The 19284-nt window shown below is 45.8% G+C and overlaps 1 protein-coding gene across 3 annotated transcripts in view; it reads left to right on the forward strand.

The window, feature by feature from the left end:
• Positions 1-19284, forward strand: part of ryr3 (ryanodine receptor 3) — a 371169-nt gene that overhangs the window by 254989 nt on the left and 96896 nt on the right. For all 3 annotated transcript variants that reach the window (XM_078233298.1, XM_078233296.1, XM_078233297.1), the window contains 6 exons: positions 461-591; positions 2619-2933; positions 6102-6342; positions 8894-8981; positions 11716-11808; positions 18956-19126. In XM_078233298.1, the coding sequence (XP_078089424.1) occupies positions 461-591; positions 2619-2933; positions 6102-6342; positions 8894-8981; positions 11716-11808; positions 18956-19126 (1039 nt within the window). The remainder of the gene's footprint in view (positions 1-460; positions 592-2618; positions 2934-6101; positions 6343-8893; positions 8982-11715; positions 11809-18955; positions 19127-19284) is intronic.

Consider the following 19284-nt stretch of genomic DNA (forward strand, 5'->3'; position numbering starts at 1 on the left):
TGTGGTCTCATCATCTTGTGTTCAGCGATGGCAGCTGCCATGGGGTGGCACAGTGGTTAGCCCTGCTACCTCACAGTGCCAGGGGCCTGGGTTTGATTCCCGGCTGGGTCACTGTCTGTGTGGAGTTTGCCCGTTCCCCCCATGTCTGCGTGGGTTTCCTCCGGGTACTCCGGTTTCCTCCCACAATCTAAAGATGTGCAGGTTAGGTGAATTGGCCGTGCTAAATTGCCCCCCAGTGTCAGGGGGACTAGCTGGGGTAAATACATGGGGTTACGGAATAGGGCCTGGGTGGGATTGTGGTTGGTGCAGACTCGATGGGCTGAATGGCCTTCTTCTGGACTGCAGGATTCTACGATTTATAACTGCAGTTACATAGATATTGGGACATCTTTTTAAGCTGTTATCCTTTTATTTAATACCGAGACGGGCTTCACCATTCTTCTTTCCTCCTGTGTCCTAGGCAGCGGCCAGTTCTTGGAGAATGTCTCGCTACACTTGCAGCAGCAATGCCAGTCGCTTTTCTTGAGCCTTCTATCAACACACACAACCCGCAGTCAGTTTTCAATACAAAAACACCTCGAGAAAGAATCAGTATGTATCACTGTCTTGCAAAGTACGAGCTGTTTTACTCTCAGTTACGCTCTTAAGAGTTATTTGAAAAAGGGTACAAAACATTGTGTGACGGTTATGTACTCAATAATGCTGATAATTTCAGAATGTATTGAATTATATTGAAAGCCAATTGGCAGTGTACACTTACAGAATTTTGTGCCTTTGTCAATGTTAAACATTTGCATTGTGACATATTTGTTCTTCTCAGGTGACAATGTCACTTAGAACATAGAACAGTACAGCACAGAACAGGCCCTTCGGCCCACGATGTTGTGCCGAGCTTTATCTGAAACCAAGATCAAGCTATCCCACTCCCTATCATCCTGGTGTGCTCCATGTGCCTATCCAATAACCGCTTAAGTGTTCCTAAGGTGTCTGACACCACTATCACTGCAGGCAGTCCATTCCACACCCCAACCACTCTCTGCGTAAAGAATCTACCTCAGACATCCTTCCTATATCTCCCACCATGAACCCTATAGTTATGCCCCCTTGTAATAGCTCCATCCACCCGAGGAAATAGTCTTTGAACGTTCACTCTATCTAACCCCTTCATCATTTTATAAACCTCTATTAAGTCTCCCCTCAGCCTCCTCCACTCCAGAGAGAACATTCCTAGCTCCCTCAACCTTTCCTCATAAGACCTACCCTCCAAACCAGGCAGCATCCTGGTAAATCTCCTCTGCACTCTTTCCAGCGCTTCCATCATAAGCCGACTTCCTTGTTTTCACAAAACTATGGTTTCCTCCTCAGACCCTGCCTGAGACTGATGGATTGTGGCTGACTGTCCCTCCCCTGCCTGTTGCAAGCAGTAGGAATGTGGGGGCCCAGGCACAGGACAGATTTTCCTGGTGTCCGCCCATTTCACCACCGTGGCTCCAGACTGTCATGCGGAATGTGCCTCAGGTCCCCTCAGGGAGAAAGAGGGCCCCCAATTTGTCCATCACTGGCCTGCCAGCATAAAGCACGGTGGTTAGCACTGCTGCCTCACAGCACCAGGGACCCGGGTTCGATTCCCAGCTTGGGTCACTAACTGTGCAGAGTCTGCACGTTCTCCCTGTGTCTGTGTGGGTTTCCTCCGGGTGCTCCGGTTTCCCCCCACAGTCCGAAAGACGTGCTGGTTAGGTGCATTGGCCATGCTAAATTCTCCCTCAGTGTACCCGAACAGTCTGGAGAGTGGCGACTAGGGGATTTAGGTGAAGCAGTTGAGGCTACCTCATTGAATGTTTTTAAGGCAAGGATAGCTAGATTTTTGAACAGTAAAGGAGTCAAGAGTTATGGTGAGCGGATGGGTAAGTGGAGCTGAGTCCACGAAAAGATCAGCCATGATCTTATTGAATGGCGGAGCAGGCTCGAGGGGCCAGATGGCCTACTCCTGCTCCTAGTTCTTATGTTCTTATTTTCACAGTAACTTCATTGCAGTGTTAATGTAAGCTTACTTGTGGCACTAATAAATAAATAAATAGAAGATTAATCCTTAATATCTGGAGACCTGGGAAAATTCTCCTCTGTTTTCGTCTTTGGGGACCTTTTAAATATCTCCTCTTTGGCAAGCTTTAGGTCACCCCTCTAGAACTCATTCTCTGTCAGGGTGTGCATTTTATAATATGCCTCTATCAAGGGCCGTAAAGTTTCTACATTATTGCAGGATATTGCTGTTGAATATTGTAATGGTGCACACTACAGACTTTGTCAGGAACACAAAAGGTATTTATTAATGAGGAAAAACTGTTCCGAGGCTGGCAGCCCCTCCTTGCCCCGGTTACCTCTCTCTCTATATGTCTTCTACTTGTCTTCAGACTGTCTTCCACTCAAGAGTGAGCTCCACCCCCTTGGATAACTGATTAATCAACCACCTTTGGTCTCAATTTGCCCCTCTGCTGTGCGGCCCTTAAAGGGACAATCGCCACAAATCTTCATTCTTTCAAGAGTTTGATTTGGTTTTCTACGAGCCCTGGATGCCGCATATTTGACGGGAAGTATTGACGCTTTTTTTGCTTTGCTAGTTCTCGGCTTACCAGACACCGTGGAGGAAGTATGCCCAGAGATGCCTCAGCTGGACGGGTTAATAAAGGAGATCAACGACACGGCAGAATCTGGAGCCAGGTATACCGAGATACCTCACATTATTGAAGTTATTTTGCCCATGCTGTGTAACTATCTGTCGTATTGGTGGGAGAGAGGGACTGAGAATAAGCCGGATGGACGTTGCTGTACCGTCGTCACTTCAGAACACCTCAGTGTGATCTTGGGCAACATCCTGAAAATTTTGAACAATAATTTGGGCATTGATGATGCTTCCTGGATGAAGAGACTTGCAGGTAAGAATATAATATTATTTTGAAGAATATAATACAGCTTTGTGGAATATATCATTTTGAATAATAAATTAATATAATTTAGTTCTGAAGAATATAAAAGTATAATATATTTTTCAAACCCCCCCTTTAGATGCATTAATTTCCATTACGGCTTTTCCACACTTTTTTATGCATCTCTTCTATGCAACCATTCACTTTGAGGCGGCTGGATGTTGCCAAATGGGATCAAAGGTTATGGGGAGAAAGCAGGATTTGGCTATTGAGTTGGACAATCAGCCATGACCGTGATGAATGGCGGAGCAGCATCAAAGGGCCGAATGGCCTCCTCCTGCTCCTATCTTCAATCTTTCTATGATTTATACTCACTGAAGCAATAGATCTGTTCTGCTTTGATATAATTTGTATATATATATTTATGCACCTGGATGTTAAATACGGTAAGAGTTTTACAACACCAGGTTAAAGTCCAACAGGTTTATTTGGTAGCAAATGCCATTAGCTTTCGGGCTCCGAAAGCTAATGGCATTTGCTACCAAATAAACCTGTTGGACTTTAACCTGGTGTTGTTAAAACTCTTACTGTGTTTACCCCAGTCCAACGCCGGCATCTCCACATCATTAAATACGGACCAGTTTTTATCAAACATTACTGAATAGTGGAATAGCATCCTTATGCTGCCACTTTTAAATTGACACACAGTGAATTTGACTGCACACACCTTTGACCTGACTTCTGCGTACTTTAGAAAGAAGGAAAGCCTTTGATATAATGACTTCCCAATCCTCAGACAACCCCACCACACTTATCAATCAGGAACATAGGAGTAGGAATGTGTCATTCAGCCCCTTGAGCCTGTTCCTCCACTCAGTTAGACCGTGTTCAATCTGTACCTCAATTTCATTCACACATCTTCACTTCATGTCCCTTTAATACTCCAGCATGACAAAAATCCATCTATCTCCATTCCGAATATTTCAATTGACCTGAGCTCAACAGTTTTTGAATTTCCACCCTTTGTGCTTCCTGACATCACCTTTTTTCTTATTTATTAGTGTCATAGGCTTACATTAACACTGCAATGAAGTCACTGTGAAAATCTCCTAGTCACCACACCCTGGCGCCTGCTCGGGTACATTGAGGGAGAATTTAGCACAGCCAATGCACCTAACCAGCATGTCTTTCCTTCCTTGAGAAAGGATGTACTGACGCTGGAGGGGGTGCAGAGGAGATTCACTAGGTTGATTCCGGAGTTGAGAGGGTTGGCTTATGAGGAGAGACTGGGGCTATACTCATTGGAATTCAGAAGAATGAGGGGAGATCTTATAGAAACATCTAAGATTATGAAGGGATTAGACAAGATAGAAGCAGGGAAGTTGTTTCTACCGGCGGGTGAAACAAGAACATAGGGGGCATAGCCTCAAAATAAGGGGAAGCAGATTCAGGACTGAGTTGAGGAGGAACTTCTTCACACAAACAGTTGTGAATCTGTGGACTTCCCTGCCCAGTGAAGCAGTTGAGACTACCTCGTTAAATGTTTTTAAGGCAAGGATAGATGGATTTTTGAACAGTAAAGGAATTGAGGGTTATGGTGAACGGGCGGGTAAGTGAAGCTGAGTCTGCGAAAAGATCAGCCATGATCTGATTGAATGTCGGAGCAGGCTCGAGGGGCCAGATGGCCTACTCCTGCTCCTAGTTCTTATGTTCTTAAACTGGAGCACCCGGAGGAAACCCATGCAGACACGGGGACAATGTGCAAACTCCACACAGTGACCCAAACTGAGAATCAAACCCAGGTCCCTGGCGCTGTGAGGCAGCTGTATTAACCACATGCCACCCACCTCTGAATAGTCTAGTTCTTACTTTCAGGTTATGCTCCTTCATGCTGGACCCTCCATCCTTTCCCTCTACCTTTTTCTTTATTAATTCGTGGGACATGGGCGTCGCTGGCTGGCCAGCATTTATTGCCCATCCCTAATTGCTCTTGGAGCGCAGCTGAGAGTCAACCACATTGCTGTGGCTCTGGAGTCACATGTAGACCAGACCAGGTAAGGATGGCAGATTTCCTTCCCTCCAGAACATTAGTGAACCAGATGGGTTTTTCTGACAATCGATAATGGCTTCACGGTCATCACTAGATTCTTAATTCCAGATATTTTTTATTGAATTCAAATTCCACCATCTGCCGTGGTGGGATTCAAACCCGGATCCAGAACATTAGCTGAGTTTCTGGATTAGTTGTCTAGCAATAATACAACTAAGTCATCACCTCCCCTATCTACCCTACTGAATCATTCAATAGTTTTAAACACTTACTGCTTATTCTTCTATGCTGAAGGGAACATAAGCGTAATCTGTGCAACCTCAGGATTTATTCATTTTACGACTGAATATAATTTTGATGAATCTGCATTGAAGCCCCTCCAAAGACGATGGGGGCGATTTTGAGCCTGCACTCTCTCTGGGGAGCACAATTCACATTGGTGAGTTGGCGGGAAATCCGAACCATGAAGAGAAAAGAGTCAAAAGCTTTTCCACACGCTCTCCAAGTGCACCAACATTTTGTGGTGGACATTAAACAACTGAAAGATTACTCACCGTGGGAAGTGCAGCCACATTACAGGGAGTAGGCCCAATTACCATAAACCAAAGTGCTCTAATCAACGTCGTCCACCGTGAGGGTGGCACGGTGGCACAGTGGTTAGCACTGCTGCTTCACAGTGCCAGGGACCCGGGTTCGATTCCCAGCTTGGGTCACTGTCTGTGTGGAGTTTGCACTTTCCCCCCGTGTCTGCATGGGTTTCCTCCGAGTGCTCCGGTTTCCTCCCACAGTCCAAAGATGTGCAGGTTAGGTGGATTGGCCATGCTAAATTGACCCTTAGTGTCCCGGGATGTGTAGGTTAGACAGGATTAGCAGGGTAAATATTTGCGGTTATGGGGATAGGGCCTGGGTGGGATTGTTGATGGTGCAGACTCGATGGGCCGAATGGCCTGCTTCTGCACTGCATGGATTCTATGATTCTATGAGCCATGCTAGACACCTTAGCTGTGAAACAGGTTTGATGCACCCAGCTATATGCAGAGTGAGCACTCAATGTACGTCCATCGTTAGACCGCTGACCCTGTGTTACTGCAGCACGTTAACTAGTTGTTTCTTTTTATATTATCCAGTGTATGCTCAGCCTATCATTAGCAAAGCAAAACCTGAACTGCTGAAAAACCAGTTCATACCAACCCTGGAGAAACTGAAGAAGAAATCGATAAAGGTTGTGGTCGAAGAAGAGCAAATGAAAGCAGAAGTCAAGTCAGATACCCAGGAGGCTGAGCTGCTCATTCTGGATGAGTTTGCTGTCCTCTGTCGCGATCTCTATTCCTTCTACCCAATTTTGATCCGCTACGTGGATTACAACAGGCAAGTTTACCAATGTGGTTCTTAAACGGCATGCTCCTGTCAAAACTCTTGACTTTTTTTAGCAATGTTGTTCGAGATAGTTCATAGATTGAGAGAGCATCATGCAGCGAAAGTGTATCCTTCCCATGACACTGTCCCCCCACCCCAGCCCCCAGCCTGGTGAACAGGTACAGCTCACTTTGGTGAATGGGTATTGTCCACCTTGGCGAATGGGTATGGCACACTTTGGTGAATAGGTATGGAACATTTTGGTGAATAGATATGGCACACTTTGGTGAACAGATACAGCCCACTTTGGTGAATGGGTATGGCACACTTTGGTGAATAGTTATTGTCCCCCTTGGTGAATGGGTATGCTTATGGGGTTTTCCTCACTTCTTGAATGATCCTTGGAAGCTGTTAGTTGTGTTTCCTGCATTTCTGAATCCATGGGTCTACCCCTAGTCCATCGTGCTGCTACAAAGCTTCCAGTGTCGGTGCTGTACTGTGTAGATCGTCAACACTTGTGACTGGAGCTCAGCCTTGTTTTGGCCACTCGGTCACCATCAGCAGGTGAGCTGCTATAGGATGGAGTGAGCCCATGGCTCCGTGCGCTCTGGCTTCTTATAGCAGCTGGTTACATGGCTTGTATGGCACAAGTAAAGTACATTTATATATCCGCAAGTGGCCTTTCACTGATATCCCATCCAACATGCCACATCCCATTAGAAAATATAAATTGTCTCTCCATTTCATTCTCATCTGTCCTTCATATAAATTGAGAGAAGGGAGTGTGCAATGAGACCTGGGTGTCCCTGAAAACCAGTCGCTGAAGCTAAGCAGGCAGGTGCAGCAAGCTGTAAAGAAAGCAAATGGTATGTTGGCCTTCATTGCGAGAGGTTTCAAGCACAGGAAAAGGGATGCCTTGCTGCAATTATACAGGGCCTTGGTGAGGCCACACCTGGAATATCGTGTGCCGTTTTGGTCTCCTTATCAAGTTCTTTCCATCGGGGAGTGCAGCGAAGGTTTACTAGACTGATTCCTGGAATGGCAGGACTGATGTATGAGGAGAGATTGAGTCGATTAGGATTATATTTGCAGGAGTTTTGAAGAATGAGGGGGAACCTCATAGAAACCTCTAAAATGCTAACAGGACTAGACAGGGTAGATACAGAAAGGATGTTCCCAATGACGGGGGAGTCCAGGACCAGGGTCACAGTCTGAGGATATGGGGTAAACCATTTAGAACTGAGATGAGGAGCGATTTCTTCATCCAGAGGGTGGCAAGTCAGTGGAATTCACTACCACAGAAAGCTGAGGCCAAAACATTGTGGGTGAGATTGTCCAGCCTGCCAGCCCCATGTTTCCCGCCAGTGGGAGTTGGGAATTTCCATTAATGTCACCCCACACCACTGGGAAACTCACAGGCGGGGTTACACTGCCGGTGGGACTGGAGAATCCCACTGGCGTGAATGAGTGGAGAATTCCGGACATTATGTTTTCAGGAAGGAGTTAGATATAGCTCTTGGGGCAAAGGGGATAAAAGAATATGGGGGGAATGGTGAGATCAGGGTATTGAGTTGGATGATCAGCCAAGATCATACTGAATGACAGAGCGGGCTTGAAGAGCCAAATGGCCTACCCCTGCTCCTTCTATGTTTCTATATTCTTCTTCTTGGGGCGGTGGCACAGTGGTTAGCACTGCTGCCTCACAGTGCTAGGGACCCGGGTTCAAATCCCAGCTTGGGCCACTGTCTGTGTGGAGTTTGTACATTCTCCCCGTGCCTGTGTGGGTTTCCTCCGGGTGCTCCGGTTTCTCCCCCCAGCCCGAAAGACATGCTGGTTAGGTGCATTGGCCATGCTAAATTCTCCCTCAGTGTACCCGAACAGGCGCCGGAGCGTGGCGAGTAGGGGATTTTCACAGTAACTTCATTGCAGTGTTAATGTAAGCCAACTTGTGACACTAATAAATAAACTTTACCTTTTTCCTCCTCACTATCGCAACTACTTTTCCAATTCCCTCTCCAGCCCTCACTGATCCTTTCTCTAACTTTATCCTGCTTGTTTCCATTTGAATTTGATTTTTTTTTAACCTATTCCTCTTGTTCTCATTCCTCTCTAACACTTGTGTTTCTTTCTGCGCTCTCTTACCCCTCCTTGATGTGCAACCCCAAGTCTCTCTCCTGTCCCTGGAGTCCCTGATCTTCCCCTCCCCAACCCTTTCCCCCCCCCCCCCCCCCCTTTTACATCAGTAGGCTGTTGCAAAGCCCATTCCAGGCTTCAGACTCACATCCGGAACCCCGCACCAAGGCTTCCTTGAAGTTGCCATTTGTGCAGGACTCCAGGTACAAGTCAGAGAAGGGGCCTGGATAAGTTGGTGCATGTGACTGCAAAGGCTGAGATTGCATTCCCAACATTATTCAACACATCATTCTTGTTTCACATTAACACTATGGATAAAATGGAATTTGATTTTCTCCTAGTTATTGTGCTGTTGTGTTTAGAAATTTGGAGTTTTTTGCCATCAGGATGTAAACAGCCTGCTCCAACCAACATGTTTTCTCTCTTCCAGGGCAAGATGGCTGAAAGAACCAGATCCAGATGCAGAAGAACTCTTCCACATGGTGGCTGAGATTTTCATCTTGTGGTGCAAATCACACGTAAGGGATTAATATACAAAGTCATCTAAAAACCAATTTAAGTACTTTAAAAGTGAAATAGTTCTTCACATTAGAGAAGTGTTTTGAGTTTATTTGAAGCTTCTTTCTCTGGTAGCAGGTTGACATTTCCTGCTTCTTGTGATCTTTTACGACATTTCCAGGGTTGGTTAAATTGCTCTGGCCTGCTCACCACTGATGTCCAGTCCAGAAACTGAGCCCTCACTTTCCACACATTTTGTTCCAATGAAACAGGGGGCATGTTGGCACAGTGGTTAGCACTGCTGGCTCACACTGCCAGGGATCTGGGTTCGATTCTGGCCTCCTGGTGCTCCAGCTTCCTCCCACAGTCCAAAGATGTGCAGGTTAGGTTGATTGGTCCTGCTAAATTGACCCTGGTGACAGGGGGTTCAGCGGGCAAATATGCAGGGTTTCGGGAATAGGGCCTGGGTGGGATTGTGGTCAACTCGATGGGCTGAATGGCCTCCTTCTGCACTGTAGAGATTCTATGATTCTATGAAACGTTTGTTGGGATTTTCCAGTCCCGCCTGAGACCAGTCCCACCATGGGCAGAGTGGAAAATTTGGCAAATCAGCAAAAGGTCGCTGGAAATTTCCGGTCTCGTCGCTGTTTCTCTCTCCACAGATGCTGCCTGACCTGCTGAGCTTTTCAAGTTTCTATTTCAGAGTTTCAGCAGCTGTAGTATTTTATTTTTCATAAGTTCCTTAGAACGTATTAGGGGCAGTAATCTGCCAAAGACCTTTTGTAGTGCTCGATTCTTAAAGAGGAGGCTATGGTAATTTACGCATATTCAGTGATTTATTTTTTAATGTATTCTTTCATCGGATGTGGGCATCGCTGTAAGGCCAGCATTTGGTGCCCATCCCTAATTGCCCTTGAACTGAGTGTCTCACTCATCCATTTCAGAGGGCAATTAACAGTCAAACACATTGCTCTGAATCTGAAGTCAAATGTAGGCCAGGCCAGGTAAAGATGGCAGATCACAGGTGAGGTGATGGCCGAGTGGTATTATTGCCAGACTATTAATCCAGAAACTCAGCTAATGTTCTGGGGACCCGGGTTCGAATCCCGCCACGGCAGATGGTGGAATTTGAATTCAATTAAAAAAATCTGGAATTAAGAATCTACTGATGACCATGAAACCATTGTCGATTGTCGGAAAAACCCATCTTGTTCACTAATGTCCATTAGGGAAGGAAATCTACCGTCCTTACCCGTCTGGCCTACATGTGACTCTAGAGCCACAACAATGTAGTTGTCTCTGAACTGTCCTCGGGCAACGAGGGATGGGCAATAAATGCTGGCCAACCAGCGACACCCATGTCCCATGAATGAATTTTTAAAAAGGAATTAAATTTCCTTCCCTAAAGGACAACTGGGAATTTTATTTTTCTGAGCTGTTCACCTGATGAAGGAGCAGCTCTCTGAAAGCTCATGATTCCAAATAAACCTGTTGGATTTTAACCTGGCATTGTGAGACTTCTTACTGTGCCCACCCCAGTCCAACACCGGCATTTCCACATCATGGCTAAAGGACATTGATTTGAGTGAACTAGACAGGTTGTTCTGACAACCAGTGATAGTTTCACGGTCACCATGAATGAGACTTGCTTTCAATTCCAAGTTTCGATATTGAAATTTAAATGTCAACAGCTGCCACAGTAGAATTTGAACATGTGTCCCCAAAGCATTAGCCTGGGCCACTGGATTACTCGCCCAGTGACATTATCACAATGCCACCATCTCCCTCAGCTTATTGATGCGCGATATAACTCACAAGGCTAGAGATGCTCGAGGAAATAAAGGCTTTTATTGACTATTACAATAGAGCTACCATATATAATACACGATCCCAGACTGAAGGGTCCCAGACAGAGCAGTGACCTTTATACTTCTCCCAGGAGGCGGAGCCCGACTGGGATGTACCATAAGAACTATATTACAGGTAGAACAGCCCAACCCTAACCCCAGCAGTAACATATATACAGACTCATAGTACTGGCCAGACCCTGGCTCAGCACTACCTGGTGGGAACCAACGATGGTTCACCACACTTATCCTGCACACAATGATTGGTGTGCACAGGCTGTGGGCATAGATGGACAAGAGCAGCTATATTAAAAGTACAGCACGTGGAAATCCTCATGAATTACTGAATGAGATTATTGGACATCTAGCAACTTTAATCAGACAATTGAGGTTGGATCTGTTTGGATATGAACTTCCTGATTAAGGGCCGGACAATACACGGTGTCCCTGATTAAGGGCCACATTGATGGGGTCAATCAGGGAGCTTCTTGCTTTGTATTTAACCAGGCGTGTCCGTTCCTCTGGGACTCCGAGTGTAGACTGCGAACTGAAAGCGCTCTGTATGCTGCTGTCAGACTTGTAAATAGAGGGATTTTGGTGAAGGGACTTCTGCCTCCGAGGACTTATTACACATGGAACACAGTAACCGTTGCAAGATTATCAATTCAAAAACCATTCACAGCCAGCAGAGCAGTGTTGCCAAATCGAGAGTGATTGGGCCGGATTCTCTGACCTCTCCCGCAGCTGGAATTCTCTGGTTCTCTGCTACTTTGAACGGAGATTTGGCTGAGCACCTAATTCTCCATTCTCACTGGCACCGTCAGCGGGGGATGTAAGAGACCGGAGAATTGTGTGGAACTTTCCTGAGCACTGTAGGCTTCTCTCAATCCAAATGCCTGTTTTACAGAATTTCAAACGGGAGGAACAGAATTTTGTGGTTCAGAATGAAATCAACAACATGGCCTTTTTGATTGCAGATAATAAGAGCAAGATGTCCAAGGTAAATGTCAATAACTTGTCCCTTAACTTGCATGATATGTACACTGGATCTAAAACAATACATGATTCTCAGATAAGTCTTTGCAATTTCATGATATGGTTTCCAAGTGTTTATTAATAAACTGTAAAAAATTGAGTTTAACGTAACTGTGGTAACGAGATTGGATTGCACAATGTAGAAATTCTCAAAGCTGAGTACATATTGTTAATATTACCATGAGTTACTGCAGTCAAAACTCTTGACCGTGAAGTCGTTTGTTCTAATAGCGGGTAGATTCATGATCCAATGTTAATACAGATGTTGGCAAGATAAAGGCAACCGGAAATGAACATCTGGGATTGAAATTTTCCAGCCCTTCTGGCTGACGAGATCTTCCAGTCCCGCTGATGGTGACCCTCCACCGCAGGTTCCCTGGCAGCAGAGGGCACGAGCCATGGAAAGTCCCACTGATATCGGGGAGACCAGAGGATCCCGCCACAGGCCAGAGACAGGCCACCTCCACTGCCACAAAACATGCTATGTGTGTGTGTGTGTGTGTGGTGTGGGGGGATGGGGGGCCTAACAATTTAATTATTCTTCAAATTAGGGTTGAAGGGGATTTTAAAAATGATGGCTCCTTAAGCGATGCACCAAAACTCAGACGGGGGCAGGGGGGCGGAGGAGGGAGGTGATGGTGGGGGACACGGAATGGGGTGGTCGGGGGTGCAATGGCACGGCGGCACAGTGGTTAGCACTGCTGCCTCACAGCGCCAGGGACCCGGGTTCAATTCCCAGCTTGGGTCACTGTCTGTGTGGAGTCTGTACATTCTCCCCGTGTCTACGTGGCTTTTCTTCGGGTGCTCCGGTTTCCTCCCACAGTCTGAAAGACATGCTGGTTAGGTGCATTAGTCATTCTAAATTGATTCGAGTGTCAGGGGGATTAATGGGTTAAATGACGGTTACAGGAATAGGACCTGGAGTGGGATTGTGGTCGGTGCAGACTCAATGGGCCGAATCCTCATTCTGCACTGTAAAGATTCTATGACCCCCCTCCCAATGGAAAGATATGACCAGTGTTGCACTGAGCCATGTAGATAAGGCAGTATCTGTTAATTAAAGATAAGGCAGTATTGTTAATGGGCAACTTGCTTCATAGCAATGCATGTTCACTGAACCTCTGCTGAATGAGAATTGTGATTTGCTCCTTTTACAGATGATAATGTATACGAATAATAACTTCAATTATTTTTAGATCTTAAATTTTAAAGAACATAAAAAATGTGTTAATAAAACCAAGTTAATTGAAGTTGCCTGCTAGGTGTTCACCAGGTTACACTATTGACATGACGTCAATTGGCATTGATCAGGGTATTGACAGTAAGTAACAGTTTCTATGTTAGAGCAACAGCAGGAATTAATACAATAAATTTTCATTTACAGTCACTTGGTAGGCCAGAGTTTGAATGTTGTTGAAAAGAGGGACATGGGGTCGAATTTTACCGTCCTGCCTGCCCCAGGAATCGGAGCGGGCAAGGGGCGAACCATTGAAAGGTCCATTGACCGCGGGAGGGATTTTCTGATTTTGGGACGAACGAGACCGGAAAATCCCGCCCAGCTTGTCAAAGTTTTACGTCTTACACTCATCAGAACAAACACAAGAGTGCCAAATTTCAAATGATCGCGACAATTTATACTACAATAGAAATAGAAGATTGAGGAGCTTGTATTTCCCCATGGTTTTCTCCACGGAAACGTCTTAACCAATCAGAGTCAACTTGCTAACCAATCAGAACGCCTTCCTCCTGTAGTATAACTTGTTGCGATCGTTTGAAATTTGGCATTCTTTTCATTTATTTATGATTAGTGTCACAAGTAAGCGGATATTAACACTGTTGCTGTTAAAATACCCTTGTGTTTGTCCTGATGTGTTTGTCCTGATGGGTGCAAGATGAAAAACTTCAGCAACATGTTTCTTTTCACCAATGTTTACTTTCACTTTTTCTCCAAGACTGAAGGTAAAAACCTTCTCCATCGCTAATTGGGCAATTTCAGTCCTGTTACATCTTGTCCCCCAAGTTGGTTCAGAATTGGTGATCTTACTGAGGAAGGCTCCAAAGATGGTGGGTGTGTTTGGGTGGAAAAATAAACAGTAACGCAAATATTTAATCCTCTGAGGTTGGGGTTTGGATATGTTTTTGTAGGAGTTTTTTTTCTGCGAACACTTGTCCTATATCTGACCTAGAAATGGTGCTGGTGCAAGAATGGAAAATTTAATTTACAAAACCAAACATTTCCACGTCTTAGGGATCTAAATGTCACCAGATTAGAAAGTCTGGGTGGAATTTTGCCCTCCGTGATCAGAATGCTACTTGGGCCAGGAAAGCTGGCATGTCGATCTCCAACTGCAAAGCCAGATTTTCTCTCCAGATTCTCCAGCACTCGGTGCACAGAAAATTTGGGGCCCTGGTTTCCGCCATCAGGCCGGTGGGGCAGTTGCTGGCTCCAAAGAGAACAGGGCCCCCTTTTTAAAGGGTGTCCAATCTCTGATAGAGAACAGTACTCCCCCTTCCCTCGCCCCATGAACACTGGGGCAACCCCAACCCCTCACAAGCAACAGGGCAACTCCTGCACGCCCCCCCAGAAACACTAGGGTAACCAAGCACTGTAGCCACATCCTGCACAACATATGGGGAACACCCCAATGGAACTCCCCAGAGGGCACACCTAGGCAGTGCCACAGTGCCATCCTGGCAGTGCCGGGTTGGGACTGCCAGGTTACGACTGCCAGGCTGGCATAGACACGTTGGGAATGCCAAGGTGCCAGAGCAGTGCCATGGTGCCAATGGGCAGTGCCAGGTCACTGCCCTGGCATGTCCCTCTCCTTCCTGAGGCTAAACTTACTTCTGTGCCCCTGGCGGGTTTCCCTCCACAGCTTCCCGTTTTTGAATGCTTGTTGTAAACCTCGCCGATGTGGCACCAATGGGATGGGGGGATCGGAGGGAATTCCTTACCTGGGGGTGGAGTGTATGGTGGGGAAGCCCTTTAGGTCCATGTTAACGTATTGAAATTAATTAAAATGAAGTTCCTGTCTGGGTGGGAACCTTGTTATTTCACTGGTGAGGGCTGGGGAAAATCTGAGAATGAGGCCTGACTGCTGAGATTCTGGTTCCTGCGATCTTGCGGTCCATTTTCCACCAGATTGCCATTTTCGCCCACAGCGAACCAAGCAGAAAATCCTCCCCCACCCCCCCCACCCCCCCACCCCCACCCAATATTATAAATTGCACTCACCCGCCCCAAAACTGGAAAATCCCACCCAAGATCAACGGACCTTTCCATGGTCCACCCCACGCCCGCTCCGCTTCCCGTAACAGGCGGGATGGGAAAATTCCGCCTATAGAGTCCTACCCATTAACCTTTGGGTGCCACGGTGGCACAGTGGTTAGCACTGCTGCCTCACAGCGCCAGGAACCCGGGTTCAATTCCCGGCTTGGGCCACTGTCTGTGTGGAGTTTGCATGTTCTCCCCATGTCTGCGTGGGTTTCCTCCGGGTGCTCCGGTTTCCTCCCACGTTCTGAAAGACGTGATGGTTAGGTGCACTGACCCAAACAGGGCGCCAGGCTTTGGCGATTGGGAGAATTTTACAGTAACTTCATTGCAGCGTTAATGTAAGCCTTTCTTGTGACATTAATAAATAAACTTTTTTTTACTTTACTTTACTTTAACTTTTGCATTAATCTACAGCACAACTGATAAACAATTAACTATCAATTCTGACATTCTTAATCTCCTTTTGCCTTTGGCACAGATCATAATCAAGTTAAGATGTGTGAATTGTATTTCTATTAACTGTTTTAAATGTTTTAACTTATTACTAATGTTCTTGTATTTATTTTTCCTCTTTAAAGCAGTGTAAACAAGTTGGCCTAAAGGTCAGAGTGCATGATTGTGTTATCATGCAAGTAGCTCCACAGTTGGCTTGGCCACATCAGTTGCTTTCTTATTTGAAATGATCACATTTCCAGCACATGCAGGTCCCCCTGTACGGTGCTATGCTCATTGTCTGAGTCTTCTGCAAAAGGCTAACTCTGCTTGTCATGAAGCGTACAGCTACCAAGAAGAATGTGCCACAAGCAACAACATGGCTTTCAAAGCGTAGCTTCTACACAAATTATATAGAAACTTATAGATTGATAGGAAGTCACAAGGCAGTAAATTCAACCAAGTAGTTTGTTTATCTGAACCAGGTGGGAGAACGTGCAAACTCCACGTAGACAGTGACCCGAGGCCGGAACTGAACCTGGGTCCCTGGCGCTGTGAAGCAGCAGTGCTAACCACTGGACCACCAACATCCAGGGATTACTTTACCGATCAGCTTTTCTTACTTTCGGTAATCATTCGACCGACTGCTGAATGGGAGACTGTCCTTCACAAATGAAATTCTGTACGACTTAATGAGACACGGCATAAATTGTTTTTCTGACTGTGAAAATTCCAAACCCTATCCATCCAGCCAGCCGCTGCCACTGGTTGATGCTACATCACGGCAGGGCGGCACAGTGGTCAGCACTGCTGCCTCACAGCACCAGGGACCCAAGTTCAATTCCAACCTCAGGTGTCTATCTGTGCGGAGTCTGCACGTTCTCCCCGTGTCTGTGTGGGTTTCCTCCAGATGCTCCGGTTTCTACCTACAGTCCGAAAGACGTGCTGGTTAGGTCGTGCTAAATTCTCCCTCAGTGTACCCGAACAGGCACCAGAGTGTGGCGACTAGGGGATTTTCACAGTAACTTCATTGCAGTGTTAATGTAAGTTTACTTGTGACACTAATAAATAAATGTAAACTTCCGCGGTGCCTGAAAGGGTGATGGGAGCAGATTCAACAGAAACTTTCAAAAGGGGATTGGATAAATAAACTCAAAGGGAAATAATGACATGTGACAGGGAAAAAGCAGAGGAATAGCACTAGTTGGACAACTCCACCAAAGATCTAACAGCAGAACAGTGGACCAAATAATCTCCGAAACTGCCCCAGAAGGAAAGAAACACAGTAAAACTGGAGCTCTATTTTGTGATGTGGAGATGCCGGCGTTGGACTGGGGTAAACACAGTAAGAAGTTTGTGAACAGAATTCCCACTAACCTGAAGAAGGAGCTGAAGGCTCCGAAAGCTTGTGGCTTTTGCTACCAAATAAACCTGTTGGACTTTAACCTGGTGTTGTTAAACTTCTTACTGTGTTCTATTTTGTGCCATACCTGACCAGTCTGAACCAGTACCAGTAATTTCTCAAGTTTAACTGGCTTTTCCTTCTGGAGTATCAGTCTTTTAGATTTACGTTGCAATCCAGAGGCATTCAGATAGGTTTCTTTGAGAAAGCAGCTTCAGTTCTTGAACTTCTGTTGGAGGTTAGCCTGCCAGGCAGCCTGGTGGCAATGCTTATTTTTAATTGGTTAATGAACTCCGCAATTGGACTCGTTTCTATGTAAAGTTGTTGCGGCTGTAGCCAGTGGCGGGCCTGAAACAAGAACCTTCAGCTAATGGAGACTGAGATAAGCTGAGAGTTAGCAATGTTAAGATAAAAGCTAGCGTGCGGCTAACCTATCATAAGCACAGCTTACCAATACATTCCACTTGTATTAACATCTTTGTGTTACTGGCACTGGCGTGTAACAATTATACGTGTTTGGAGCTATGTAGTTCTATGGATTATATTCATGATACTGTCACACATACACAACAGTATCATCAACGAAATACTATCCTTATATTTCATTCCAGCCGGATGAAATTAGATGAAAAAGGGATGAGCTGAATCTGTTTTCTTTTAATGAAATAGATTGATATTTCACTTAATTCATACAAAATACATGCCGAGTTATCTTGCAGTGAATGATATAGTCAGTTGCATAGTCCATGCAGTTCCACAATTATTTTGATCTGCTCCATTTTGGGATATGTTTCAAGCAGTTAAGCCATCAGTTTATTCTGACAAGCTCAAAGCTTGAGTTTACAGAATGATGGGCCGAATGGCCGCCTTCGGCATTGTGGGGATTCTATTACCAATTAAATTTGACCATCAGCCAGTGAAGTGGTGAAGTTTCACCTCCCTGGCTGGAAGAGACACTTTCTTTCTCGCAGTGTTTCCTGATGGTTACATAGACACACACGAAATACGAAGGCCGGGATTCTCCGATGACGCACGCCCCCCACTGCCGCTGTTGGCGAGAATGGAGAATTTGGCACTCAACCTGCAACGGTGGCACAGTGGGTTAGCACCGCTGCCTCACAGCTCCAGGGACCCCGGTTCAATTCCCGGCTTGGTTCACTGTCTGTGTGGAGTCTGCACGTCCTCCCCGTGTCTGCCTGGGTTTCCTCCGGGTGCTCCGGTTTCCTCCCACAGTCCGAAAGACGTGCAGCTTAGGTGGATTGGCCATGCTAAATTTCCCCTTAGTGCCTCAAGATGTGTGGGCGAGGTAGATCGGCCATGCTAAAATGTGTGCGGTCACAGGGATGGGGAGAGGGTGTGGGTAAGATAACCTGTCAGAGATTCGGTGCAGACTAGATGGGCTGAATGGCCTATTCTGCACTGTAGGGACTCTATCATTCGTTGAAACCCATTCCGGATGAGATGCCTTTATATGGGCACCTTTGCTGATGGCACAAGTGAAATATACGGACAGGTTGAATTCGTATTTTCTGCGAACAATTTAAATTTTATGAACTTTTGGAATACAGAACTCAGTGTGCCTCTCTAAACCAGTTTGACAATACGATATTCCTGTTTCCCTAACCCATTATTGACCGAATAGCATTCGCCCTTACTTTAACTGCTGCCTCACAGTGGCAGGGACCAAGGTTCAATCCCCGACTTGGCTGTGTGGAGTCGGCACATTCTCCCCGTGTCTGCGTGGGTTTCCTCCGGGTGCTCCAGTTTCCTCCCACAGTCCAAAGACGTGCTGGTTAGGTGCTAAATTCTCCCTTGGTGTACCCGAATAGGCACCAGAGTGTGGCGACTGGGGGATTTTCACAGTAACTTCATTGCAGTGTTAATGTAAGCCTTACTTGCGACTAATAAATAAACTTTAAGTTCCCAATGTTCGAAAAGAGTTATGCTGATGTGCAATACTGATGCAAAACATCTCATTGTCATGCACAATTTAATTTATTTTAGGCTGAAGGGCAAGGCCAGGAAAGGAAGAAGATTAAGCGCCGAGGTGACTATTACTCAATACAGACCTCCCTGATCGTGGCTGCCGTTAAGAAATTGCTTCCAATTGGTTTAAACATGTGCACCGCAGGAGACCAAGACTTAATCTCAATGGCCAAACAGAGATACGGCCTGGTAAGGTGTTCATTTCCTTCTCGAGTACTGTGTCTGCCAGATTTATTAACTTTTCATGAAATTAATCAGTCAGTAGAATCGAGAATCTCCATGGTTAGAATATCAAACTTGCATCGAATATTTCATTTTGGATTCTGTTTCACTTTATGTTCAGAAAA

Source organism: Mustelus asterias, chromosome 18, assembly GCF_964213995.1.
Source record: "Mustelus asterias chromosome 18, sMusAst1.hap1.1, whole genome shotgun sequence".
Taxonomy (NCBI): domain Eukaryota; kingdom Metazoa; phylum Chordata; class Chondrichthyes; order Carcharhiniformes; family Triakidae; genus Mustelus; species Mustelus asterias.